At 37.9% G+C, this 26,927-nt stretch overlaps 2 protein-coding genes across 7 annotated transcripts; one reads left to right on the top strand and one right to left on the bottom strand.

Annotated features, from left to right (window-relative positions):
* Positions 1-457: 457 nt before the first annotated feature.
* Positions 458-1,976, top strand: YL-1 (Vacuolar protein sorting-associated protein YL-1). Its single transcript, XM_036357245.2, has 5 exons — positions 458-706; positions 766-898; positions 954-1,239; positions 1,363-1,636; positions 1,702-1,976. Exons 1-5 carry the CDS (start codon positions 573-575, stop codon positions 1,907-1,909), a joined length of 1,035 nt encoding a protein of 344 aa, XP_036213138.1. The 5' UTR covers positions 458-572; the 3' UTR covers positions 1,910-1,976.
* unc80 (unc80, NALCN channel complex subunit) lies at positions 1,907-26,446 on the bottom strand. 6 transcript variants are annotated; one of them, XM_036357218.2, is made up of 37 exons: positions 26,413-26,446; positions 25,008-25,281; positions 23,559-23,585; positions 20,397-20,417; positions 19,304-19,630; positions 19,032-19,242; positions 18,877-18,968; positions 18,662-18,799; positions 18,293-18,603; positions 18,038-18,231; positions 17,793-17,965; positions 17,303-17,415; positions 15,838-15,951; positions 15,213-15,230; positions 13,585-13,726; positions 13,017-13,452; positions 12,765-12,962; positions 11,170-11,512; positions 11,005-11,110; positions 10,335-10,952; positions 10,055-10,279; positions 9,579-9,990; positions 9,419-9,517; positions 9,219-9,356; positions 8,657-8,964; positions 8,406-8,590; positions 7,985-8,347; positions 7,713-7,923; positions 7,325-7,657; positions 6,738-7,257; positions 6,084-6,388; positions 5,595-6,020; positions 5,035-5,253; positions 3,520-4,977; positions 3,255-3,423; positions 2,528-3,189; positions 1,907-2,471 (listed from the first exon to the last, which is right to left on the bottom strand). In XM_036357218.2, the coding sequence occupies exons 2-37, from the start codon at positions 25,188-25,190 to the stop codon at positions 2,247-2,249; spliced, it is 10,023 nt and encodes a 3,340-aa protein (XP_036213111.2). In that variant the 5' UTR covers positions 25,191-25,281; positions 26,413-26,446; the 3' UTR covers positions 1,907-2,246. The 6 variants fall into 6 exon arrangements, with proteins under 6 accessions (XP_036213111.2, XP_069962184.1, XP_069962187.1 ...); XM_070106083.1 differs by having other exon boundaries at positions 11,008-11,110; positions 11,170-11,458; XM_070106086.1 differs by having other exon boundaries at positions 17,844-17,965.
* Positions 26,447-26,927: the final 481 nt, after the last annotated feature.

The raw sequence follows: 26,927 nt of genomic DNA, 5'->3' as shown, positions 1-26,927 counted from the left end.
AAAACATAACAAACAGTGAGGTTTGTAAACTGAGTATGTCCTAATATGAATTTTGTTTTTATATCTAATAAATATATAACATAATTTCAAGTCTAATAATTCGGAAAATGTAAGTTTTATTAAAATTAAGCAAACAATTAATATTTTCCTACCGGCTTTGATATTTGTTTATTTACACAATGGTGATGCCACCCAACCAGATGCTGTTTGCTATGGCTTATCTAATGTGTATTAAATGTTTATACTGATGTTTTCTCGTCCGCTTTGCTATTTTCTTCATAAAATATAAAAATATATAAGAAATCGACTAAACAGAGGAAAATAATTTATATATAAACTAATTCTGTTAACTTCAACCTTACTAGATATATATCGATAAGTACTCGTATGTGTTCAAACTTCGACATCGATAAATTTTTAATGAATCCGTTAAATCAACTTGTGGCAACGTTACTCACAAACAGCTGTTTGTAAACAAAAATTTCTGGCTTAATTTCGCAAATCGTAAATTCTTTTAATAAATTTAAAAATTAGTGCGAAATTTTAGATAATTAAACAATTTATTGATTGCCATGGCTGCAACTCGTTCACGGCGAGTCAATGCCGGCAACAAAATAGCGAAACTTTTGAATGAGGAGGAGGAAGATGAATTTTATAAGACATCCTATGGTGGCTTTCAGGAGGAAGAGGAAGATAAAGAATACGTGTATGGTTGATATACTTTCAATTATTTTAGCAAATATTTATTAAACATATGCTTTGTAGTCAAAAAGACGAGGAAGAAGATGTAGTGGATTCCGATTTTAGTATTGACGAAAATGATGAACCTGTATCTGATACGGAAGATGCGCCGGAGAAGAAGCGCAAACGTGGCGGTGTCAACACAAAAGCTTACAAAGTAAATACATTAAAAGATTTTGTTTGTGCAAATTTTTAGCGTTTTCGATTTGTAGGAACCCAAACCAATGGTTAAAAAAGATGTAGCTCCAACACCGAAAAGAAAAGCAGGAAAAATAGTAAAAAGACCGCGACCGAAGTTCACTGTTATAGACTCGGGTCGGAAATCTATACGCGCTTCAACTGCTATTAAAACACAAGCAACCAAAATACGTTTGAAGGAAATGGATGATGCACGCAAGAAAAAGCGGCGTGTGAGAAGGGTAGAAGAATACATGCCAACGCAAGAAGAATTGCTGGAAGAAGCCAAAATTACTGAAGAGGAAAATAAAAAATCACTGGGTAAAAATAACCAGCCAACAGCTAAATACAAATCATAACTTTTGCCAAAAATTATATCATATCTTTGATCATTTTTCATTTGTATAAGTGGCACTTTATTAAACAACATACTTATTATTACAGAGAAGTTCCAGAAAATGGAATTGGAAAAGAAAAAGACACGCCCCACAAAACGTGTATATACTGGTCCGATGATACGCTATCACTCAATGACCATGCCCGTAGTACGTAAGCCTTCTAGGGGTGCAACAGGCGTTGGCGATGCCCCAGATACAGCTGCAAAGTGTGAACGCACATTCATAACACTCGAAAACGATCTTAATGACAAGGTGTTTCAATCCGTTTTCAAACCGAAGCGTTTGAATAATAATTCCGGCTATTTGTGCCCAATCACCAAGTGCGTAGCATACATAATTACAAAATATTTCGTTCTACTAAACAAATAATTATTATGTTACATAGATTACCTGCGCGCTACTTTGACCCCGTCACTCAACAGCCGTATTACAGCATGCAAGTCTTTAAAATTTTACGTGAAGCCTATTACTTGCAACTGGAAGAACGTGGCAATGCAGATAATCCTGATGTGGCCAAATGGTTGGAATGGCGCAAAATTGTGAAAGAAAATCGCGCCAAAGCTGCTGCTAACAAATTAAATCCGAGCACGTAATTGAAAAATGATATTTTTACTTCATGCAGTTGGCACATTTTAATGGCAATAATTTTACATTGGTTATTATGTCAACCCTACAATAACAATAATACAATTTTTACTGTCTAAAATCTATTAAAAAAGTTCAATTTGTATTAATTATGTTTGCTTTCATTGTACTTGTGAGTATTGTTAACAAATTATGTGTAATTGTGAGTACGTTATCAACGCATCCGACGAAGAACTGCAACAATTTCGTATTTACTAGCGAAGACAATACACTTTATAGTTTAGCAGTGTAACTGCTCAAACGAACGCATCACTCCTCAGTCTGCGTCGGGCTGGACTGTGATTGTTAAATAAGCGTGTCCTCATCATGACCTTCAAATACCATTAGCAAAGAGTGCTGTGACGGTGAGCGTCCCAGTGTCATGCCACCAAGCGAACCATCGGGTGACAACAAGCCGGTCTGTAAGCTATTGTTATCGCGATAACCGGATGTGGATGAAGTTTGCGATACCGAGTCCCACGATATCTCGCCAATTGTTTTTGGGTGCTCTTCCTGTGAAATTTGCGTTACCTAACGTTTAAAAGAGTTAAACTCGCAAAAACTTGTCTCCAAAGAACTTTACTTACAATACTTGGCGGTTCCATGGGCGTTAGACGACTACGCCGCAACCTAAACGTTTTACGACTAGACGCTTTTGAGCGCTGTAAACGTGAACGCGTATGATCACCGGAACTATCTTCGGCCGGGCTCTCTGGGGATAGCGGTGTGGTGGACGTTTCACCAGAGGAATGTCTGAACTCTACCGAAGATACGAAACGCAATTTGGGTGGTTGTGCTTTAAATGGCGCCTGTTGCAGTGACTGGGAATGTGAGAGTTGCGACACGACCGCTGGTGGCAGAGCGGAAGCAATGGTTGCAGAGCTGGCGCCATGATTCGAGCCAGTAGTGACGGTGCCCGTGGCACCCACAAGTGTTGGCGCAGAACCGGCGGCATTCTCACCGCTCTGACTCTCGCTGGTGTGATGTTCGCGTCCTGTTGAGCTGCTGGACAATGACTCTCTGGGCGGATGTAGTGTTTGTTGAGAGAGCGTGTCACTCGGTGTACAAATGCCACCGGAGCCACTGCGTGAATCAATGGGCACGGCTGAAATGTGCGAATGTGTAGCCTGACCGGTGGTGGTGCCGGTGAATATGGATATAAGCGAAGGACGTTGTTGAGCTCTGTGCGTCTCGCCAGCGCTAGTTGCGGCGGGTGTGTCCGTTTTCTTTTGATCCGAGCACTCGCGATCTGCAAAAAATAGCGGCATTACAAGTTATGGTCGCTCCAATATATGTACTTCTGTATATGCTTACCGTAACGTTTTTCCTCGAGTTCATCTCTCAGATCCTTCAGCTCTCTGGCAAGTTCCAGCAAAAGAGCACCCTTTGACTTGATACCGCCCGAAGGTGGTGTGCCGCGTAGGCGTTCTCGTATTATAAATTGCATATGACGTTCATGGTCGCCGATCGGTGGTTGCGAAATCTATATTTTTGGAAAGTGTGGGATTAGTAGCAGTAATGGGAAGAGAGTAACGAGAATTAATTAGTAGAACTGATCCATAATGCTAACGCTACTTACTTTATGCAATATAAACGACATCAGCGCGATGTACAAGGGTGTCCGGTGCGTGACCACGAATTCGAGGAAACTCCACAAATCTGGCGCCGCTTCATTTCGCCGTCCTAGATCGCGCATTACACGCACTATCCGCGGCCACTCATTCGATAAGCGATTCTCGAAGCAAATACATACAATTCGCAACGCCAAAAAGGCAGCCTGATATAGCGATCCCGAGATGCGCGCCGGTCGCTTGGCATCGCGACTGCCTGTAAATGTCAACGAACCAGCGCGCAAGTCGCCACCCACCCGATTGGTCTGTATAACTGCTTGTCCTGTGCGACCGGCCGGCGGGCTCATAGCATTTAGTACGACAGTTAACAGAAATGAGACATCGGTCATCTTTAGTTCGCCAATATCGGAAACGCCTCGTCCCGAGCACACCTTCAAGCACAGTGGCATAATCAAATGCATTAGAAAACCTTCGGCCTTCTCTTGCGTGGCGAATTCACTGCCACCACATATCTGCACTAATGAGAAACAATCCACGGGGCTGACCACTTGTAGTGCTACCAAGCGCACCACTGTCGAACAAAAGAAGGCTGGAGGATTCTGAGACATAAGAGCAGCACCTGCGCTTGATACACCCTCACCAGCGCTCGTACCCTCGTTTACGATCAGATTTTGCACCGTGCTAATGAGCGTCTTCATTTGTTGCCAATGCAGCACATACGGATGCCGCACGATGGTCTCGTGTATACCCTTAAGCAAACCGGCTGCCGCCTCCCAATCCGTATTACGTCGTATCGAAGGTTTCTTGGAGATTTTCAAAAATACCTTATCCACGCGGCGCAGTATCGTGATCAATGAGTTGCGCAGTGCATCATTCGACCACTCGGCGCGTGGCAGTATAGCTTGCATATATCGTTGTAGACCACGGCACGCCATCGATTCAGGGTCGTAGGGTGAGACTTTCAACAGCGAATGCGCAATGTCCGCCAAACGCATATGACACTTGGCGTCCAGCACCTCGGTCGCTTTGTTGTCGTTTGGCAACTTTTTGGACAATTCCAACAACCGTGTGCTGGACTTGCTAAGGAAATCGCCAACCACTGAAAGCAGCACATCACGTGGACGTCGATACTCCGTGCGTATCATTTCAGAGTCTTCACCCGAGTCAGCGACGTTCTTTGTGCGTGGATCATTTACATATTTCGAATGTGATTCTTCCTCAAAATCTAGACCGGGTGAGCAGGGCGGACCGCGACTGCAATTGCGTTGTGATGAGCCTTTGTGCTCTGGACTATTGCGATACGGACCATTATAGCTCTTTGCTAAACCCTCACAATTATGCACCATAGTTCGTATGGCGACGGCCAGTTGTAATATAATGTCTCGTTCCGATTTACCCTGTAGTGGAATGTAGCTGGGAGATTGTATTTGTTGTAAATAGCATGGTAGTATAGCCTCCAAAATGATCTGGAAAAATGGTTTGTAAGTAATTTGTAGTGGTAGAGTAAAACAGAGGTCTCAAACCAGCATTTGATAGCCACGTGTGCTCTCAGCGGAGTAGGAAACCACCATGACGCATAATGTGATGCAATCCAGTACGGTGACGTCACCATCCTCATCGTGATAGCAAAAGTCAATGGCTTTCAATGGTTTAGGCTCCTTAACCAGCTCAGCGATATTTAGTGGATCAGGTGAAGGATCCTCTAAACTCAGCAGTAAATTAAACAAGCAACTCGATTGTACCTGAGAAAGAGAGAAAGACGAAGTAAGTGTATGTTTGGCGAAATCAAATCTTTAGAAGGGAAAAGGTAGATATTATGTTTTTTCCTTTGCTGGTTTTGGAAGCTCATCTTTATGTAATATATGTATATATTATATATGTAAATATCTGCATTTGGTAAATCTATGGAAAATTACTAATCCTACCGTTATTGAAAAAAATAATATAAAAAAGAATTAGGACATGATCACTGATATCTGGATACTAACTTGACTCAGAAACACTTCCGGGCTTTAGAAAGCCTTTTTTTGCTACTTAATTGGAAGGAAGCTTCAAATATCTTGGAGTTCAAACATAAACTTACCTTGTGCGCCTCGCCGTAGGTACCATCTTCGTCTGTGTCGAGTATAGCTGATACCGAACCGAACATTTGCAAAATGAATGGTTTCCGGTTAAGCAAATAGAACTGTTTTACTGCGTACTCGATGGTGGTGGTGATCAACTTATTGGTCTGATGCAACGAATATACTTGCAACAAGGTCGGCATAATCATAAAATAACCATTCGTAGAAAATATATTCTTAAAATTGAAAGCGGCATTTATATAGGTGGCCATGACATAACGCATAATGCAGGAATCTTCCGCATGCAAGATAGCTGCCCCGGAAAGTACATTCAAGAATAGTTGTATGTCGGCGGAGTAGGCGAAATTGCCGGCCATCGCTTCGAACATGCGCGCAATCAATCGTACCCACATGAATTTGTGCAGCACGTCCAGACCCAGGAGCACCTTGAAAACGAAAAAAACATTAGCAATAACTCCCATTGTTATTGTATCATATATTGCACATACCTCGCCATATTCACCACCCTGATGTAAGTCCAGATCCACTTCGAGCGCTTTGCGTGGAAATGATGGTAGTTTCATAAGTTCCTCGTGTAGAAAAACGACACGTTGTACCACCATATCGACGTTCTTTAAAATGGCCCATGTCAAATGCACTTTACCGATTTCGACGAATTTCTTAGTGAGCTCTTGCCTTTGCAATGCCAAGAAGGAATCCTCCGGTTTCATGAGTATCAAACGTACTTCAGGATATTGTGAACGCTTGAAAAAATACAAATCGCGTATGTACCAGTTGGGGTTGAGGATTTTGTCTGAAAAATTAAAAGTGTTTAACCTGTGTAAAGGTAATGTGGTGATCGTAAGAGAAATACTTCTGGGCTCTACATGTTTGCTTCGGAGATCATAAGCTCAGTACGAGTTCTCAATTTCCTTGGAATTAAGACAACAAGACTGAGCTATAGTCGATTCTGGACTATAGAAGGATTTGGCTGAACCAGATATATATAAATCTATACGGAGGCTCTAAATAGTCCGAAAAGAGGCGATCGAATGTGAAATGTAAAAATATTTTCTACAATATAATACGAGTTTTCCATTGACCTGATTGACAACGTAAGAAACAATAGAGCCAGCAGAAGTAAATATAAATCATGAACTTACTACTTTTGTAATCCACCAGACAGTAATGATTCAGATTCTTTTCATCCACGGGATAGTAGTCCAAAGCCTCCTTCAGCAATTGACAGAACAATGTGTCCTCTTGCACCGGGAATTGGGATGGTATGTTGCAATCATCATCAGTCGGTCCATGCACGACAATTTTCTTAGCTGCCGGAACATTTGCGGTGAGTAAAATGGATGCATCACACTGCTCTTTGCGTAGAATTTGTTTGAGATCCTTAAACATAATGCCATGCACACTGTGAACTACCATCCAAAGTACGGAGAGGGCTGAACCGACCAGCTCCTGTTTGTGTTCATTTGATGAACGTACATAAAACATTATATAACCAATGATTGAGTTATACAAAGCGAAGGCGGCCTGTTGCGGCAAGCGTGGCACAAAACGTATTAAATGTCGCAGCAATTTAAACATTTGATCTTGACGATCGCGTGTTAGGCGCTCAAATACATAGCGCAGAAAGAGCGCGGACTCTTCGACGAGACAAACCCAGATGGCCTAATGTGACATAAGAGAATGCAAATGTTTGAATTATTCATCTAATTAATAAGATTTTCACTCAAACCTGATAGGCAATTTCATAGACAGCGTTGCCATCTGTACCAATGGCGGCATCATCCAAACAACCCACAATCTGCATAACCGATGAGCAGAGCACCGATGGAAATAGCGAATGCGCATGATGCAAATGTATGCGCGTGCCATCCAAATCCTCTTCACCCTCGTGATCCTCATGCTCCATGCCTGGTTCGTGTGAAGCCTGTTGGCTGATCGGTATGGTGGTAATGAGGAAGCTATGACGCTCGGCGCGCTGCTTGTCGCGTTGTTGGCGCAAAGCGTTGCGTATAGCTTCCGTCTGTTGCATTTTGCGACTCTTCGTTGCCGTGACCAGCGAACGCTAACGAATAGATTGATATGTTGTAATGTGACTGAAAAGGAATTTATTTACTCACGTGTCGGTCTTGGTTGAGTGTGACATCCATATCTTTGGTTTGCTGGACCGGCATCCAAGGTGGGTCGACAACTGGTAAGCTTTCGATGCCTATTTTTGGTGAAGGTAGCGTGAACTCAATGCCACCGGGTGGTACTTTGAAGGTAAGATCATGGGCATTTTCCTCCATGCGCGGCCAAACATGAAAGCGACTCTTCCATAGCACCAGATATCTACAAATCAAAAATAGATGATAAACATAACTTTATTTGTATATGAGTAATATGTATTTACCTTTGTACAGCGCCGATGCGTACATCGGGATCCTTGCTCTTCAAAGCACGTTGCATTATGTCGAAGGCGAAATTTTGCGCTTTCACTGAACCCATTAGAAAGACTGCAGAGCTCGCTGAAGCGGTGTCTTGATTTGAATCGAGCAATAGCTCCCAAGCGGCAGGCATTGTCTCGATAACCATTTCTTCGGTGAGTATGACAGCACCTTTGAGCATGGTTGCAAAAGGATAATGGAATAATGTGCGTATATAGAAGCGTTGATATTTCAGTATGGGCGGTTCGTCTTGCTCCTTCTTCTCCTTCTCCTGATGAAAGGCGTCAGCTAGCTTCTCAGCGATCTCTATATCGGGATCGTCGCTTATGCTGCAAGGAAATGTATTACTTACAAAGTTTCCAGTCAAATTTTTCTTTTGCTGTTTACCGATCACGTCGGGAGATACTGTCCTTACGCTTCGAAGGCGAAGTGTGTGTTGAACTCTGCTCCGATACTTTGCGTGTTGAGCGCGGTCGTGTTTGATGTGACTTGGTAGTAGCACTTACGGGCGCAGTCGGTTCCACAGTTGGATGTTCGAAGTCGAAAATGAAACCGAACTCCTCGCCATAGATCTTGATTGAAAACAGTTTGTTAAAAGAATTTGTGTATTATTAACGGATATTCACTTTTTGATTTACCTTGCGTGTTGCCTTCATCAACCGCGTGCAAGAGCGCATATGCCTCTTATAACAATATGGATGACAATAGCCCTTATGTGAACAATAGTAGTTATAGCTGGTGATTAGGTCTATGACTGCCTTCAGCCAAGGCATATTTTTGGCCGTATCATCAGTCTCGTTTGAGTCTGTTGGTGATTCGGGTTGTTGATCATCGCTCAGTATTCCAGGTGATTCTTCCCCACTGACCATACCCTGCTCGGAGGTGTCACTGCGATCGGAGAGCGATGAAACTTTGCGACGAGATTGTATGGAGTCCACGCGTTTGACTAAACAAATTTTGGAATGGGAGATTATAGGTAATTCTAGGGCAATATAAATTAATAAAATCAGCTTCTTATTATGTGGTCTAAGTCCGACTGATACAAAAAAAAAGTTTGATATTCCTAAGGCTCTGCCGTTTTATAACGACGACTGAAACCTTGTCCATAAATCATGCCTCAAACGACAAATTTCAAAACTAAATCAACCATTTGAAGAATCTTAGATGTAAAATTTATTATACTTTAGGGCAAATACTCACAATCAGTTTCCAAATCCTTGCCATCCTTTGTGTTACGCCGCAACTTCAATGAACGGCGCTTAAATGAGCCCCCTGTTGTAGTCGCTGTGCCACGACGTAAAAGAAAAGGTCGCACTGCCGAAGCTGCGGGGCGTCGAGCTAAAAATAACAGATTGAAAGGTGAATATAATATCAAATCTTGAACTACATAACGTTGGTACCTTCTTCACCTTCTTTTGTCAATGTGGTGTTGCTACTATTTTCGGACTCATTGTCCGGCTCGTGCAGTACAAAAGATATCTTGCGCTCCGTTTGGCCGCCTGAGAAATAAAGCAAATTACAAAATAGAATCAACTTGTATTTGAAATCTTTGACACTTACCAGCTGCATCGTTACCGGCGGCAATGGATTGCAAGCTCTGCGCTGACGTTTGCGAGTGACCCATGGAGCTCAATGCCATCGACCAACGACGGTTAGCCTCGCGATATACCTTTTCCCAGGGTGCATGTTTCTCACGATGTAGCAACTTTGAAGCTTTCGGTAACGTTACATAAGTGTCGCGTAGGAAAGAAGTGATTTCAAAGAGTAAAACACAAGCTATTAATTTCAATGCATGTGGACAATCATTGCCATGTGGATTTACGGAGGACTCGTCAAGGAAGTCCTCTTCTTCGTCTTGTTGCAGTAGTTCACGCTGACGTTCTGGATCGGCCAGCGTTGCATTTACCGCTTCGAATTGTAAACGTTCGGTGAAGATGATCTCCTCAAGACGAGCGCCAAGCATCTCGGCCCACTTTTATAAAGGAGCTTGTTTGATTCTGTTATAATTCTGGGTTCTGCCACTTATTTCGCCTTACCTGATGAAACATTTTGCCTGCTGCGCGCTGTAAAATGTGCGTTCGTCGCGTGCTAGTCGCTGTTGTCTGATGTTTGGCCTGGTTCAGATTGAGATTGGTGCCAGATGGTCGAAAGCCGCTGAGATTGTGCTTCATCCACGGCGGCCATTGTCCTTTGTTGCATTGATGTACGAAGTGCGCGCATTCTAGCAGAAAGGTGGCGCGTGCAACAAGTGGTGCTTGAGGCTAAAAAGATAAATGAGTGTAATGAGATTATACATTTTGCTGAGTTGATACTTACCAAATCCAAAACGGCTGCAATAAGCTGTGGATCGGGAAACGAACCAGGCGCACAGGTCTCAAGCAAAAATGATAAACGCAGCATACCCATACGTACTGGTTCTAATGGTATTAATTTTCTCTCCTTCAATACTACCACTTCCGACTCACGCGGCCCATCACACATATCCGAAGAGCTACGTCGACTGTAGTCGGCGGTTTCCTCAATACCCCCCGCCTTCTTCTTACCCTTAACAATACCACCAAACCGATTTAAGCGCCGTTCTACACGCCGTTTAGCGCGCTGTATTGAGCGTCCAATACCGTCACTGGTGCGTCCACGTTGTATCTTCAATGAGGCGTGGCGTATGAAAGTTGATGTGATTTCCGGATTTAGTGAACCAATTTCCAAATCGATAGATGAAGCCTCCTTTGGAGTGCTGCGAAACCAACGGACGAGACCGCTCAAGCGCCCAAGCGAATTTCGTTCCGAGCTCGATGTTGAGTCAGAGAGTAAAGCACGTTCACTGTGACGCGGTGTGAGCGTCGGTCGCACACCTGTGGTGCGACGACGAAAATTACTCAATGGCGATTGACTGCTCTTGTAGTGTTCTTCACAGGGCTCCGTTTCCAATAGGCTCTGTAAGTGAACACAATATTCATGTATATTCTTAAGACCATATAAAGCTTACCACAGCACAAGCTGATGATGTACTGCGCTTTTTAAGTAAGAGACGACGCTGTGAGCGATTATCATCGTTTGGTATGCTTTGAGCTACTTCCGCCTGCGGTATGTGTCTGTAAGAATAAAAAATAAGTTTAGCTAGTCCTCTATCTCAACGCCACAACACTACAACCTTATGACACGGGTTGTTTGTGCCACCGGGCCCTTCTTATGTGGTCGCGGTGTCACAGCTAATATGCCACTTAGTGCCACCAACCGGAATGGTCCACCATGTGCCCCCTTCACATAGGTTACCAACTGTCGTATATCGCTGTACAGTGTGGAACTTTCTGGTGACTTGAGATCCTTAGTTGCTTCTACGAAACGTGTTACGAGTGGTTTGAAGACTGCTGCAATCACCTGTGACTCCGGTCCGCCGCTCAATCCGCCACTGAAATTGGTCGAATAGCCACCTTGGCCGCCTGATGGGGACGTATCGGTGTTAACATTTTTAAATCCACCCGTGCGCTTATGTGCTATTATATTCATTTATACATACATACGAGTATACAACGAAGAGATTTGGTGTGTGTACATATTTCTCACAGAGGGAGCGTGACGAACAAAAAACAGCAACAACAACAAGGGAATGGATGGCATTTTCCAAAAAAGTCACAACAAAAAGAAAGTCAAAGAAAATGTTAAGGAAAAAAGCAAAAACACCAAAAACATTCTACTGGCCATGCAAATTTATTGTGAGAGCTATCGAGCATGTTTGCACGAAGGGTATAAGTAAATATTATGGTAGTAAGAGTATATGTATTGCCGATGCAAGCTTTTTGTATTTTCTTTTTCTAAAAAATATTTTTGTGTTAATAAAATATTCAAATAATTTAAATTTTAGTTCATCCAAAAGCAGAAGGTAAATTTGGGGAAAAATTCAAATATCGAGATACATTAATGTGGTTTTAAGAAAGAGCCGTCCTTTTATGTATTCTCTTTCAGTGTCTTCTTATAAAGCAAATCTTCGAGTAAATTTCTTTTATCAAAAGTTTTCTTTAAAGCTCATCAGCTTGCCAGAAGGTACTGAATTAACCTTCTAAGTACATTTATAATAAAACTCATTCAAGTAGATAAAATGTAAAACCCTCAGCTCCTACATAAAAAACTATTTTTTCTCAAAAACTTCTCAAATAATTGAGGTCGAAAAAAGCCGTTGACTACATAGTTGATTAATAAAGTTGATTAAAAAACTCCTCAGTCCAGCAGAGACGAATGAAATAACCTTCCGATACAACATCGCACATCAGAAATTTACCTTAAAAAGCTTCTCAGACAAGCAGAGGCGAATCAAAAACCTACGAGTACTTTTCTGACATCAAAAGAGTTTCTTTAATTACTTCTCAGCCAATAAATAGAAAAGCCTCTGAGTACATTTCAGAGATCAAAATTTTTCCTTAAAAACTACTGAGCTAGTCGGATGCGAAGAAGCTTCTTTCGATTACATATCTGAAAAGAGAAGCTTTCCTTGAAAATTAATCAATTAATGGAAGACGGTTGAGAATATGCCGGAGTACATTTCTGATATAAAAAGCGTTTTTTGTTCATTCAAAAATAATTTATGGTAAAACATAGAACTATTTCAGTGCTTTGATTTCATCCGAAAAATGTGAATGATTCTCTAAGACAGCTCTTTTCTGACCACTACATATGGCAAATAAATATAGAGTAATTTAAACGTGCGTCTAAAGCTATTTTTAGGAGCTAGTAAGATCAAGAAAAACTCACTAAGCGGCGACAACAATGAGCTTGGGTCCACGCAAAATGCCACAAAGGCATGGAAGAAGTCGACCAATTCATGCAAGTCGGACGTTTTTACCATCTGCTGCAAGTAACGCTTGGTGCGTTGGCTGGCCTGGCGTAGTATGCGTGAGAGTATTTTCTGGCACTGGCTGCGCAGGAAATCTGCCGGCGGACCGCGTGCCCCTGTGACGAAAAAAAGCATATATATTTGATTAATATAAAAAAGAGCATACCAACCATCATTGCAGCCATTATGGCAACCCAAAATTAGTAGCGCACGCTTTACAATGCCCATCGATATCTCGTGCGCATGCTCGCCCAACTTCAGCACGCCCATTTCTAGTAATAATTCGCAAATATTCAAACCCGCTTCCAGTACACGCTGCGAACAAATGGTCATATCACGTTTGAAGATATTATAAACGGCCAACAAAACAACTTCATAATCGATGCCGCCATCGCGTGTTATGTAGAACGAGCTGCCAGGTGCTTCTGATTCTACGCCCGTATAATCGATGTGCGAGTCGGTGTGCGAACGTAACATTTGACCGCGGAAACGACCGTTTGTGATACCAGCGCCACCAACACCGCCAACGCTGCCACTTGTACCGCACGCCACACCACTAATGCTGCCACCATTGCTCAGTGCATCCAACTGTGAATCGATGGAGCCCTGCTTGAGGGGAAGAGTTGAAAATGAAAAGTGATTGATTGCGTGGGCAATTGTGGAAATGATATACTCGTGTGTTAAGCAATTAGGTCTGCGACAAACATACTTCTACACAAATTTCCGGCGATAACTCACCTGGCGTTTAAGATAATCTGGCGACGGTGTAGGCGTGTGTTCCGTGACTGTGATTATGGGATTGCGCGGATAGAAGGCCGTACGTGGTCCGGTTGACTGGGAGGGACGCATAGCTTTCGGTGGCTCTACGTACCTGTAAAATCTAGTAATTTTGAACAAATGCAAAAATGGGCGAAATTAGTTGTGATGACGTGATGTGCGGCAGTGCGGCGGCGATAGCTGCTTAAAAGCCCATTCAATTGAAACTAAATATGGCTATGGGTATGTAGGCGTGAGCGTGAGAAAACAAGTGGTTAACGAGTAAAGTATGGACTAAAAGTTTTTAGCGGGCTAAGAAAGCTGTGATGTAAAGCGCAAATTAGGGTAAACGCTTGCAAAAGTGCTAACTAAGAGAATATAAGCTATTTTAGAATATTGACAAAATAACGGTGAATATATGTATTTATATGAAATGCAGTAATACATGACGTGCTCAGCAACTTTTTTAATGAGATAGTTAATTGAGTTTTAGAAAGATGACAGCATCATGTTCTTATACCCAACACTAATCGGAATATTATTTCCAGATCTTAGAGAAAAATGCTAAGAATGATCAGCACCTACTATGTATATATGGCTCCATGCAAAACTTTTAGAAAGGTTTATCCAACATTAACGCCGAAAACGACGTGTCATAACTTTAGATGACTCTTACTAACTAGATTTTGTACTGAGTAAGCAATTGAGAAGTAAGGATTTCTCACGAGGAACAAAATTTATACTTTAAAAGTAACTTAATAACACATAGGGGACTTTTAGGCTAATTAAGGTTCTTATATTTGGTAAAGATTTTATAACTGATCTAAAATTAAGTGAAACAATTGGCGATGTTAAAGGCATAACTGATTGAAATACCTATGATAGATTTGGTATCAAGATGCCTGCTCGGGTTTCTATTATTTATGAGGTCATTGCTGTTATCCAACAAATGGTGGGATTTAAAGGCTCAACTGCACTCCAAAGCGCTAATAAATTTTATGAGCGCCTTTCCATGGAAAATATACGCTCGAAAATTTGCCATTGCCTGCTAAGGAACGACAGCTATCAGAAAAGAATTTCATTCACAAACCCCAATATTTACATACTTAAAAATATTTTCGTTTTGGGTGCCATAAGGTGATCGTTTAAATGTTAAAGGTAGCGGTAAACTACAGTATGGTACAATGTCGTATGTAGGTATAGTACAAATTGAACTGGAGTTTTCTTCGATGCCTTTTCCTAGCTTAATCTGTAGCAATGTAGAGAGGTTGTGAAAGTTGAAATTCTCAAAACAAATTTTTGCTCTTTTTATGTATGTATATAATGCTATTACATCAATATAAAAAGTTCTAAGCCAAATGAAATTCTTATTTGTCTATGCGACCCTAGCCTAATACTTTCCAAAAAGTATCTGTGTCGAATATCTTCGGAATGAGTTCAAGTGTTGGGTACAACATATTCGAAATCTTCCGAACGTTTTGTACTTTATGAAATGCTGTTTTACGGTAAGAATCTAAGGTGATTTTCAGAAAATAGTAATATTATTTGAAATTCTAAAAAGCAAACCCAAACTTAATGAAAAATAAGTTCACTATTTAGAGAGGACTCACCCGCTATCAAGAAGACAGCTTTGTATATTTTAAGGTTGAGAGAAGAGTGCAAAGTTTTAGTAAGAAATAGTAATACAACGGTTTTGGATTTATATAGAACTACGTGTTTATTTGTTGTTGTTTGGTGAGTTTTGTGTTAAGAAAGTGCCGTTAAGTGGGTGGTCGATTGCGGACATATTTTAGATTTTTTTTAAATTATTGTATTTTCGTGTCCGAGCAGTGTAAAAGGTGTTCAAAAAGTTTCATATATAACGGTATATAAAGGAACATAACCTATATTGATTTATGTTTGTAAATATTTACATGTGAATACAAAAATGTTTTTTAATACTCTCTTCATATAATGTTATAAATTTATTAAAAAATATTTGCATATAAAAAGGTTTAAATTGTAAAAATTCTATAAAAATAGTTTTTAGGCATAATAAGTTTGATTAAGCTCATCTACGGGTGTTTATAAGTGGGTATATTTGTTTAATCGTTATTCTGTTTTTTTGAAGAGGATTGAGGGACAAAACAGGGTAAAATTCTATGAGGTATTTGTTTAAAAAAAATGTGCTAATGTTTATTATTTAAAAAAAATTTAAATTTGAATCGAAAAAAACTTTAAACTATCAGCACTAACAGTTTTTGTAGAGTTGTGGTATTGCAAGTATTTTTCATCCGTGTTAGAAGCGCGGAGCCTTCTGACTTACGGCGTTCACATAAGATATGAACGTGTTTTTCAGACGCTTGATAGCTACAATTAATCAATTAGAGGAAAGTAATCAGCGATTAGGTTCGAAAACAATTCAATTTAATAATAAAAGCAAATATTTTAGTAGATGAATGGTAAATATGCCAAATGCTTTTGAGATGCAATGCAAATTTAACGAACAATGAAAAATTTCGTTATTTCTATTTTAATCTATTCATTTAACCTTGATGATTTTTTTTCTAGATTGATAAACCTTCTAAAAAATTATCTTATTCTATATAACTAGGTGTGACAAACTACTATCTTGCTTTGGAGTTTGTGTTCTTTACCCTTAATAAACGTTTTTTAAAATCATCTCTAAATTTCGAAAGTCACGATTGAAATCAATGAAATGAAAGCATTCTAAAAGAACCGTATTATGTTTCAAATTTCTATACACTTTTCTTCAGTGAAGTGTAAACCTGACTTAGAAAACTAAAGAATGTTATCGACATTTATTGTTAAAACAAAGTGTGAGAATTTTTCTGAAAGCATTTCTATTTAAAAAATATTAAATACCCAATATAAAATTCAATATATTTGTATAAAGTCTGGAAATTTAATCATTTAATGTTAATGTTGGATCTACTTTTATCACAATTTATAATTTGTCGATATATTGTTTCAAGTGGTGCTCGGCTGGTAGTAAAACCATAAAATAAGAACCATATTTTCTATTGTAAAGATCGAGCGAGTGAACATTATAAGTATTTCGAAAACGATATTAAACTATGTAGGCATACTTTGAGAAATGTTTAAAAAATCGGTAGAATACATTATATACATATATGTAGATTACTAAGCCTTGCTGAAAAAACTAATAACTATGGTGGTGATATTATTTCGACAAATTTCGATATCTAAACGAGAATTAACTATTTTTCTAAAAATTTGCAGATGTAGGTGAAATATAGAAGAAAATTGTACGATTTTTCTGAAACACGTTTGTGCAAAGCTTAAACAATTCTTAATAGTAGATATTTTAGTTTTCAGATTTACTCCAAAGATAGTAACTGCTTTGAAAATGTACTTTCTATGTTTCTAAGGATTAAATTTTAGTATAAATTCCGTGTTTGTTGAAATGTCGGAATTTCCAGTGAAAGCTTAGCTAAAGCCTATAGTATAAGTCGAGAATTACAATGCTACTTTTCTTTATCGAAGCGTAAATTATATAATTCATAATGCTTTGTAATAAAGAGATGTATAAGTATATACTATGTTGTGATGTCTTGAGTTTCCTACTGTATTTTCGGTGATAATAATGTTTTATAGCTACTAATTTATTTAAATGTACGCTTTTAAGCATAAACATAATTTCAAGATATGATAGGTTTATGTGTGACTTCAAACATACCTTAAACTTGGCATCGATTTGCCTTTGATGAGATTACTCGCCGGTTCTCTAGTGATCATAGAAGCTGAGCGTGAGAGCTTTTTCTCACCGGTATCTAGACTGCGATGATATTCCTAGCGGGAAGCGTAAAGTTCAATCAGTTAGGTAAACATCAACTTAATTGAAACAGTTACATGAGTATTTAGCAAAAGTAATTGAACTTTCAATATAAGAGTATATGAAGATGTTATATAACAATATTATAAGTAAAATAGATATTTTATTATTAATTTTTAACAAGTGTAGATAGAGCTTAAGATAAGAGGCAGTGGGAGAATTTTTAATTACAAAAAAAGTGTTGTGCATATTTTTTAAGCGGGTTATTTAATATAGATTATTGTGCCATAATATTGATGAATACAAAAAAAGATATCTAGGGTAATTAACATTGAAACATTTAAACCAAAACGTAAAACAACAAAACCAAAACTGTAGTAAAGTTCAATCTTACTGCATGTTGCAGTGGTCTCTTGCCATTAGCAGAGCTTGTATCTAGGCCTACTTTTTCAAGATTCTTCTCGGATTTCGAGAACATTTTCGTTTCGACGAATGCGCGCAAGTCCGCCATTTTGACACGTTTCTTCTTCTCACTACCGCGACGTTCCACTGTTGGGCTCGACTCTTCTGCCAAAAGAGATTGTATCACCAAACAATAGACCAGCGAATGGGCCAGTTACTTCTTGTTTTTTTACTTACCAACTAAGCACGCTGTTATGGATGGTTCCGGTATCTCAATATAGTCTTTGGCTACCGAACTGCTAGGGCTATCGCGACTGTTGCTACCCGGTCCTTGGTATAACGAAATCTCGATTTGTGGTATAGGTAGCGAATTAGAGCGTTTACGTGGTTGGTTTAGTGTAATAGAAGCCTCCTCGCCAATTTCGCTTAGACTAAATCGTAAATAAAAAGTTTAGTTACTTTGACACTAAACCGTTAGCCTCAATACCGTACCGATTGTACATGTACTGCAGACTCCAGAAAATACCCTCCTCCTGCCAGTGTGAAATGAAGAGACAACGCAGCACGGCCACATCTAGAAAGGTGGCTGCTGATACGTCGACGTGCACGCTGTCTGATTTGTCCGACTCGGTTTCCTTCTCCATCGAAGGACTGCGTTTCTCCTTAACCGAAGCTCCACGCATTAACTCTTGCTGGTCGAATTCAAATTTCGTTGCAGGCTTATCTTTATCACGTGAGTGTATCGACTGACGACTGCCGCGACGACTTTGCGATTGCTGTTGCTGCAATAAACTCGCGTCGGCCTGTGAGAGACATAAAATATCTTTACAATTCTATAATCAGTTGTGGAGCAAATCTTACCGTGAAGAATGAGTTGTCCATAAGATGTGGGGCTGAGGGTAGACGAAAAATTACAACACGTTCATCCTCCACGCTCGACGCCTCCTCAGGTATGGTCTCTGGAAAGGCGAATTCCTTTGGCGATGAAACCCAAGAGTTCTGCGAAGCGTCAGATTAGTTAAGCTTATAATAGTGCATGTACTTATTTATTATAGGAAAGCGGTTTGAGAACTTACATCTTCTTCTTGCCTTGTGTGCTCGGACTGCTGACTTTGCGGCGAGTCAGGTTTCGGCGATGTGGCTTCGTCAACATTAGATGATTGCTTCCCTAGTTTGTTTATGAGATAAGTTAACGTCTTTAAATAACTTCACATTTCAATTTTACACTTACGTCCCGGAAAGACATCCGTGGAACCTTTTGGTGAGGGCGCGCATAGCAAATTACGTGCCTTCGGCTTTACAGGTGCTGTAAAACACGGTGCACCTGGTGCACGATTGTCCCACATACCCTGCCACAACTTAATACCGTTCTCCAAACGAAAGTTTTGGAAATCGGACTCTTTCAAGTGATGTATGATGGGCGCAAACAAGTAGACAAAGAGCTAAATGGTGTAAATTATACTCAAAAAAGTTTGCTTTGATAGTGAGTTTAAATTGTTTTACCGTTATTGTGGGCACCGAAAACAAATACTGCTCTATCGACTTTTGTTTCGGTGTCTCATCGCCTAAAACCTCATGACCACCCTCATCGTCGGCACATTCCTCGGCGGCATAGAGCAATATCCATTGCATTGTGTAGAGTAACTTGGTTTCTACGGGACCAATCGCCTGCATATCCTTGACACGATTGTGCAGTAAAGCGGCAACACAATGCATAACGTGTGGCAATGCTGCTTGCAGTAGACGCCAACGTGGTATGTCGCCTAGCGCTTTAGTGAGTGGCGGTGATAAGCCGAATTGTATATTTTGTACGAGTACTTTTTCAAAGGACTGTTGGTTGATACAGTGAATGGGGAGAAGAGTGTTTTTATAGTATAAATAATTGGGAAAATGGTTAATGATGTTGTGGCGAAGTTAGAAGAGCCCTTATATGCATTAATAACTTTATTAATAACTAGGAGAAGTTTTTTGAAATACGAGAGTATACAAATTTATTGAGAGTTCCTTATATAAAATTTAATGGGTTGGAAGTTGAGGTTAAGTTTTCTAAAGTACCTTAGTTGTATGTTAACTGAGGAATGCATAAAGGAGCAATAAATTGAAATCTCTCGTTTTTTGATTTTGATTATATTTTTTTATATATAATAAAATTTAAGACTTAATTGCTGAGTGTTCTCTAATCATAACATTTGCATCAGTTTTAATTTTGCAAACCTGAAGTATAGGGGGTTCGCACATTATTATGTTTCGCAATATATACATATAAATTATATATTATTGATATTTTCATGATTTTGGAAAGAGCTTTGCCAACACTTGTCGACTACGACTATAACTATTGAGCATTATGATTAATTTTATTGGTTAAGTGATGCTTTCTTATGGACACATATTATTCAAAGAAGTTAGCCTTAGAGGTTGTAGATTAAAAATTGTTACTAAGCTTTCAAATTGCCTTCTTATAGGAGTTTTTAAAAAAAAATTTAATTCAAATTCTACCGATTTGCGATTATAAATTACTATTCGTTAGTTTTTGCCACCGAAAATTTTTTAGAAGCAATGACGCTTCTAATTATTAAAAATATCAAATTATTACCTTGCAAGCTTCTTTTGATTCCTGATGGACGAGTAGCAGTTAAAAGTAAAATATAATTTATTATTATTAAACATGTTTTATTTGCGATAAGTAGAGTAAGGCTAAAATGGAACGGGTTAATTCAAATCAAAGAAGTACGCGTCGATATTTGAAACAATCACAAAATACTAAGTAGTTCATTGGTGCATGCACAACAAAAACAAAAAGTAAAACATTAAATATGTATATAGAATATTCACAAACTATGTTGTACATATACAAGCAAAACAATTTATAAATATATTATTAGTAATTTCAAACAACTACGCATTTAGTAACAAATAATTTTAAACAATATTTTTTAGGAAGAATAATATTTTGTCATTTTAAGGATTTAACTGTTATTGCACACACGCACTGCTGTCCATTAAGTTTATAGATTTGTATTTCGAAAATCATATATACATATGTAATTGTGATGTGAATCAACGAGAATGGTTTTGAATTTTTCTCAAATTATAATTAGTTAAAAACCTTACGGAATTTAATCTATAAAATAAATAAATCTTAAATTATAGTTTTCATATTGTGCCTCATATAAACGGTTATGTTGAAATTTACACTTGACGGGGCTTAGCATACGACAATATTTTAATAAAGGAGGCGATGTTCAGGAGGATTGTCGAGCGACATATACAAATTGATATTAAAAACATTTTTTCGTAACCTAAAATATGCCTTGGCCCTTTATGATATTTTCTTGAACAAAAATACTTCATCGCTTTCATTTGTGTGAAATTATGAAGCAGCTGTCTAATATCTTCTTCGTACTGAATTTTTCTAAACAGCTCTAGGGTAAATATTACACGAAAAATATATGTAGAAATCACGCAATGAACTATTTAGTTTTATGGCTACATTACTAGATTTTAAATCGTAAATATAAAACTTGAATCAGCCGTAAAAAATTATACAACTTATACCATATTTAAGCAGGTCTAATTACTGGAGCAATTAGTTGCAAATTGAGTCATGTTATTTGGTGTTAAAATGTAGAGTAGGTTCGGGTATTGTGGGCGTCATTTTACTTCTAACTTAATTTATGTCAAAATATTATAATATGAGATGTCTTTACATGTTGATGAATAAAAAACGGACAGGTGAGGTGTATCACGATATTCAGGTAAAGTAGACCACTCTACTAATAATAGACTAATTTGTTAGTCCATATATTAATTTTATGGACGGTAAATAAAAAAAGTGGTTTTCGTGGCTAAAAGAATAAAAAGAAATTCAGTTAAAAATTAATAAATAAATATATTAAAACTATTGTTTGTTTCCCTGAAGCTCGACTTTAGTGGTTCCCTGACCGTTTTAACCAAAGATTGAAAAGTGGTGGAAGAGAAATTATTGAAATTCCATTCTGTCTGGCAAGGTGTAGGTATGTCAATTTGTACTCATCCGGATATATTCTTCATAAGTTGTGAAATCTGATTTTTCCGTGGGAATATAAAAAAAGGTATAACAAAGCAGCCGCCAATGATCCTCGCTCAGCAGATGTTATTACACCAACCTGATGTTTTCTTCTGCATGACAAAACCTTTGATAGCATAGTCTGTACAACTGAAAGCTATGTTTCATCCACGTTCCAAATTGATGATGCGGAAACTTTTGTTTCTTGTACTTTTGCTCAAGTTTATCAAAATATGAGTTCACATATTCTGTTACAGCTCGAATACTAAGCTCACTTTTGTGCCCGAACAAGAATCTATAGAGCCAATCCTTCCCATACATTGCTTGATAGAAAACTTATTTGGCAACTGGTTTTTTTCAACAAACAGAAAGACCTAACATAGCGTCTTATGAGGCCCCAAAGACTTGATGTCATTTCTAATGCATACCTGTATTTTACTAACTCTTCCCAATTTCATCTTTCACTGGCTTATGTCCAAGTGGCGTATATATTAATATGTTAAAAAAGGAATTACCCCTTGCTATTCTTTGCTGTGTGAAATGCGGCACTTGAAATGTCTTTGACGCAAAAAGTATGCCCATTTCCTCATTTCTAACAACCTTAATGGCTTTTTCATCATTTTCGAGTCGCATTTACCTATTTCTCCTTTTTTTTGGCATGCTGAGCTATGTCTAGTTGGGTATTTGAGGAAAAATAATATTGATACTTTAGACGACTGAAAATAAAATATTTTCGTCAATTGCTCATAAGCGCAGAGTAAAAATCAATATAAGAATAGCGTTTAGCTTCGGTTATGTGAGTATAAAAACACACAATAGGCATACTAGTGCAGACTTTTTACCATGATGCCCACAATATCCGAACACGAAAAGTTCACAATTCCCGAACTTACTCTGCTTAATTTAGCTGAAATAATTAATATTCGACAAACTTTTAAAAGGTATTTTAACTAATTTAATAAACGTTTTTTGATTTAGTTGCATAGAAAAATATATTGTTTAGGAAAATAGCAGAATTTGCACTGCGAACACAAAAATTTGTTTTCTGTCATTTTTTTCAATATCATTTCTTTTTCTAGTATGCATGTTGTATTGTTATGTGGAAACTTTTAAATAAATTTATTGACAGTTAAAATATGTTTATTATATATAATAACCCAAATTTAGAACAACTAGGGGTGAGATTGCCTAGATGTTTTACATTGTTCAATCAAAAGTCTATTTGGATATAGTATAAGTAATTAGTACCAAAGCAATAATAACAAAGAAAGATACCAAGAGTATTAAAAATAAATTATAAACATTGTATTTGTGAACCGATTGTGCCCTGATTTTCAATCCTAGAGATTCATATCGTCATTCAAAGCAAGTTGACATATACTTGTAATATGTATATCATGGGTTAAGATTTTCGGTTCAAGAAAAAAGAAGATCAAATATATCCTCTGATGAAAGGTTCTTCAAAATGAATACAAATTTAGTATTCTCAAGGAGTGGAAACAATAACATTTTTTAAATTATATACATAACAACACATGTACTTGCATGCCACACTGTTGTCGCTATCTACTTAGAATAAGTCATGCTTCATAAAGTTTTCATTCAAAATAGCTTTTAAGGGAGAAAAGGTATCGAAATATTTTCGGTCAGTTCACACGTCAAACAATTAATATATCTCTTGTAACATTGTATGTATGTATGTTGACTTACATGATGTCCTGGTGCATGTTGACAAAACTACATCAAACACGAGTATATGTACGTACACCACAAGTAAGTAATCACAATCAATTATGAGAGCATTGCATTTGGCGTTGATTAAATGTATTTTTTTTTACCATTTGTGAATGGAATGAAGAGCAAAAACAACAAAAATAAAAAGAAATCAAAAACGTGTAGACCAATTATTTTACACAATTTAAAGAAATGACAATATGTTTGTATGTATGTATGTATTAATAATGTGTAGGCAATTTGATATTATATTAATAGAGATGTGAAGTATACAGCAAAGTGGTAGAAAGATAGAAAGTTATATAAAATACGAAAAAATTTGCAAAAAACCATATATGTATATTTATATGTAACACATACATAAATTTATATATGTGTCTAAGAATGACCGTATGTATGTATGTTTGAAGCCCAAATTGCGTGAATAATTGAAAGACACGTAGAATTTTGCATAAATACTCTTGTCAAATGCTGTAAATTTTGTTGTTGTGTTGAACATAAATAGCGTTTATTTACAGCTGAATACTTAAGTGTTTTACATTTTTTTCGATATTTTATGTTGCATGTTTTATTAGTATTTTTTATTTTTGATTTTTAATATTTTATTATATCTTTTATACCCTGAACAAGGTATATTAAGTTTGCCACGATAAACGTCGGAATATTTACATATAAATATAAAGTATATACATATTATATATAAAAGATGAGCTTGGCGAGCTGAGTCGACTTAGCCATGTCCGTCTGTATTTACGCGAACTTGCCTCTGAGTTTTTGGAATATTTTTTCCATTTGCGCACGTTCTTTTTTTAAAAAAATTCTATTTATTTGTCGGAACCTCCGATATCGGACAACTATAGCATATAGCTACTATACAAATTGAATGATCGGAATCAAGTGCTTGCGTAGAAAACTTTCTCATTTGACGAGGTATCTTCAACAAATTTTTTTTAGATATTATTATTCAAGGCATTGCTACAATCTCCGAAGAAATTGTTCATATCGGACCATTGTAGCTTATATCTGTCATCTAAAATGACCGATCCAATCAGAATCAAGATCTTTTTATACACTTTTATGCTATAAAACTGCACCTGTGAAGGGTATTATAGTTTCGGTGCAGCCGAAGTTAAAGTTTTTTTTGTTTTATTTATTTTTTTGCAATTTTTTATATTTATATATTTTTATAATTTTTTTTTTGTTTATTCTGTTCTATGTACAGGTGCTTTTAGTAGCTTTTCCTTAAAAACCGTTAGCGCCGTTACTTAAACAATTAGTAAAATTTTTTATTGGCGTTGTCACATTTACATATGCGTGTATATCTGGCACTTCTTTTACACATAACACAAATTTAATTTTCAATTTTTGTTGTGGTTTTTATTTCTGTAATTTAGTCAATAAGAACTTTTTTAAAGCTGAACTTACCATGCAACTAGCTTCATGCAGCTTGCCCAATTTCGGTCTTATGAAAGGCGCAATCTGACGCCAGAGGAAGGTCTGCACGGACACAGGTAAACCTAGATCCTGCATGCCATCATCCTGATCGATATCATTCTCCTCATTATTATTCATATGCAAATTATTGTTTGTTGTAGTTTTGGTGACCATGTTGTCGTATTACTTTACGCTCTGTTTCCCGGCGGCAATGGCTTTTATGGTTGTTTAGCGTTAGGGGCGCTCAGCGGCATATTACAGGCAGCTGTGAATGAGCAAAAAATGCATTGAAAGCACTTGAGTAGAAATAATTGCTGCCAAATGAAGCAAAATCCAAACCCCACTTGCTACCACCATCACCATAGAGCTTTAGAAATAGAGGCCAAAAGCCTGTGGCAACTGTTGCTGCTGGATTGTCGGCTGTGCCACATACATACACATAAAAATGCTTTAAAGCGGTTACGAGTGTTTGTGTAGTGTGTAACCGTTTTGGGGTTGAGGGGTTTCGTTTGAATGGCGCTCGTAAATCACCGGCTGGCAACAGGTGTTCGCGTGCGCAAACTCAACTCAGAAATATTCATAATAAAGCGCTCATAATTGCAAGCGTCTGGCGGTGTGCTTACCACCCCCGCCCCCTTTGAAATAAATGCTTTGTGTTTGTTTATGTTTACAGCTAGACAGCTATAATTGCAACCCCCAATGCAAGCAATTGTATGTATGTTTTAAATGTGTTTCGGTATGTATGCCTGCCTTTCATTGATAAAACCACTCGAACAGCTGTGTGCTAATGTTAATCAGCTGTACGCTTTGTTGTTGCACAGCGTTTGCTCCACTTTTAAGTTGGACGCAGACTCCGCATCTCGTCGGCGGTTGCTCCGCGTATACAGACAAAATTCAGTATCCCTGCCTAGATGTCGCTGTGGTGAGATGAAAATTTTTTCTCATATATTTTCGGTGAAAATTTTCACTTATTACATAATCATTAGTAATTTTCACTAAATTCCAATTAAATCGCACTTTATCGCGTTTATCTAGCTGCGAAGCGCACAAAACTGTTATCGCTTATCGTCGATTTATTTGAACTTGTGTTGTGGCATGGCGCACCCACAAAGCCCGTAAAACGCCTGCACTTGCTGGCAGACGCCACCGTGGAAAAATGGGTTTGGCTTCACTACAATTTGCTCACTTGAAATTTTGCTACTTAATTTGTACGCCTTCTGCAATTTGCACTCCGTTAAATGCGTTAACTTAATTGCTGCTTTCAATTGTGTAAATTTTCTAGCGAAAAGCTGGTTGATTGCAGCGCTAAATGCCTCAATTGCAGGCAAACATTTTCACTTGCACTTTTGTTTTTTTGGTTTTTGCACAGCAGAAAGAGAGTTGCCGTTGTATTTACCGTGATTTAAATGTTGACAGTTTGGTGGTTCGGATGCGACTAACTGTTATTTCTATCAGGAAGAGCACGACAAGTGACGAGTGCGTTTACGCGAATTTAGGACATCTGTGTGGTAAATACAGGATGCGCATGTGAAAAGTGAAGTGAGCGCGGCTGAAAATTTTTGTATTAAATAATGCGGGGTTTGGTGGCTGTTTATGATATTTATTTATTTATTTGTTTTCGAAGTATAAATGATGAAAGCGAATACAATTTTAATTAAAATAAAAAGGGCTATAATAAATAAGTTTATGTTAATTTTTATGATTTTAATGAACTAATAGTAAAAGTAATTACCTATCAAGAAATGCTATTGAAAATTGTTCCTAATTTTTAAAATTATTAGATTAATATTCGACTTTATATTTCAAGTTAACTTTCAATTGTTTATCGAATAATGATGGACTAACGAAGTAAATGTCTAAATCTATACTATTTGTTTTAAAATATTCAGAATGATGAAAGAATAGCTTTCA

The sequence above is a fragment of the Bactrocera oleae genome, chromosome 2 (assembly GCF_042242935.1).
Source record: "Bactrocera oleae isolate idBacOlea1 chromosome 2, idBacOlea1, whole genome shotgun sequence".
Classification (NCBI taxonomy): domain Eukaryota; kingdom Metazoa; phylum Arthropoda; class Insecta; order Diptera; family Tephritidae; genus Bactrocera; species Bactrocera oleae.
The sequence above is the reverse complement of the archived record's forward strand: the minus strand, read 5'-3'. Positions and strand labels throughout refer to the sequence as shown.

Coding starts and splice junctions, on each gene's coding strand:
- YL-1 (XM_036357245.2), top strand. CDS start 573: ATGGCTGCAACTCGTTCACGGCGAGTCAATGCCGGCAACAAAATAGCG. Junction 899..953: donor TCAACACAAAAGCTTACAAA/GTAAATACATTA, acceptor TTCGATTTGTAG/GAACCCAAACCAATGGTTAA. Junction 1,240..1,362: donor GGAAAATAAAAAATCACTGG/GTAAAAATAACC, acceptor TTATTATTACAG/AGAAGTTCCAGAAAATGGAA.
- unc80 (XM_036357218.2), bottom strand. CDS start 25,190: ATGGTCACCAAAACTACAACAAACAATAATTTGCATATGAATAATAAT. Junction 18,800..18,876: donor ACACAAGGCAAGAAGAAGAT/GTAAGTTCTCAA, acceptor GACGCTTCGCAG/AACTCTTGGGTTTCATCGCC. Junction 17,966..18,037: donor CATAACAGCGTGCTTAGTTG/GTAAGTAAAAAA, acceptor CTCTTTTGGCAG/AAGAGTCGAGCCCAACAGTG.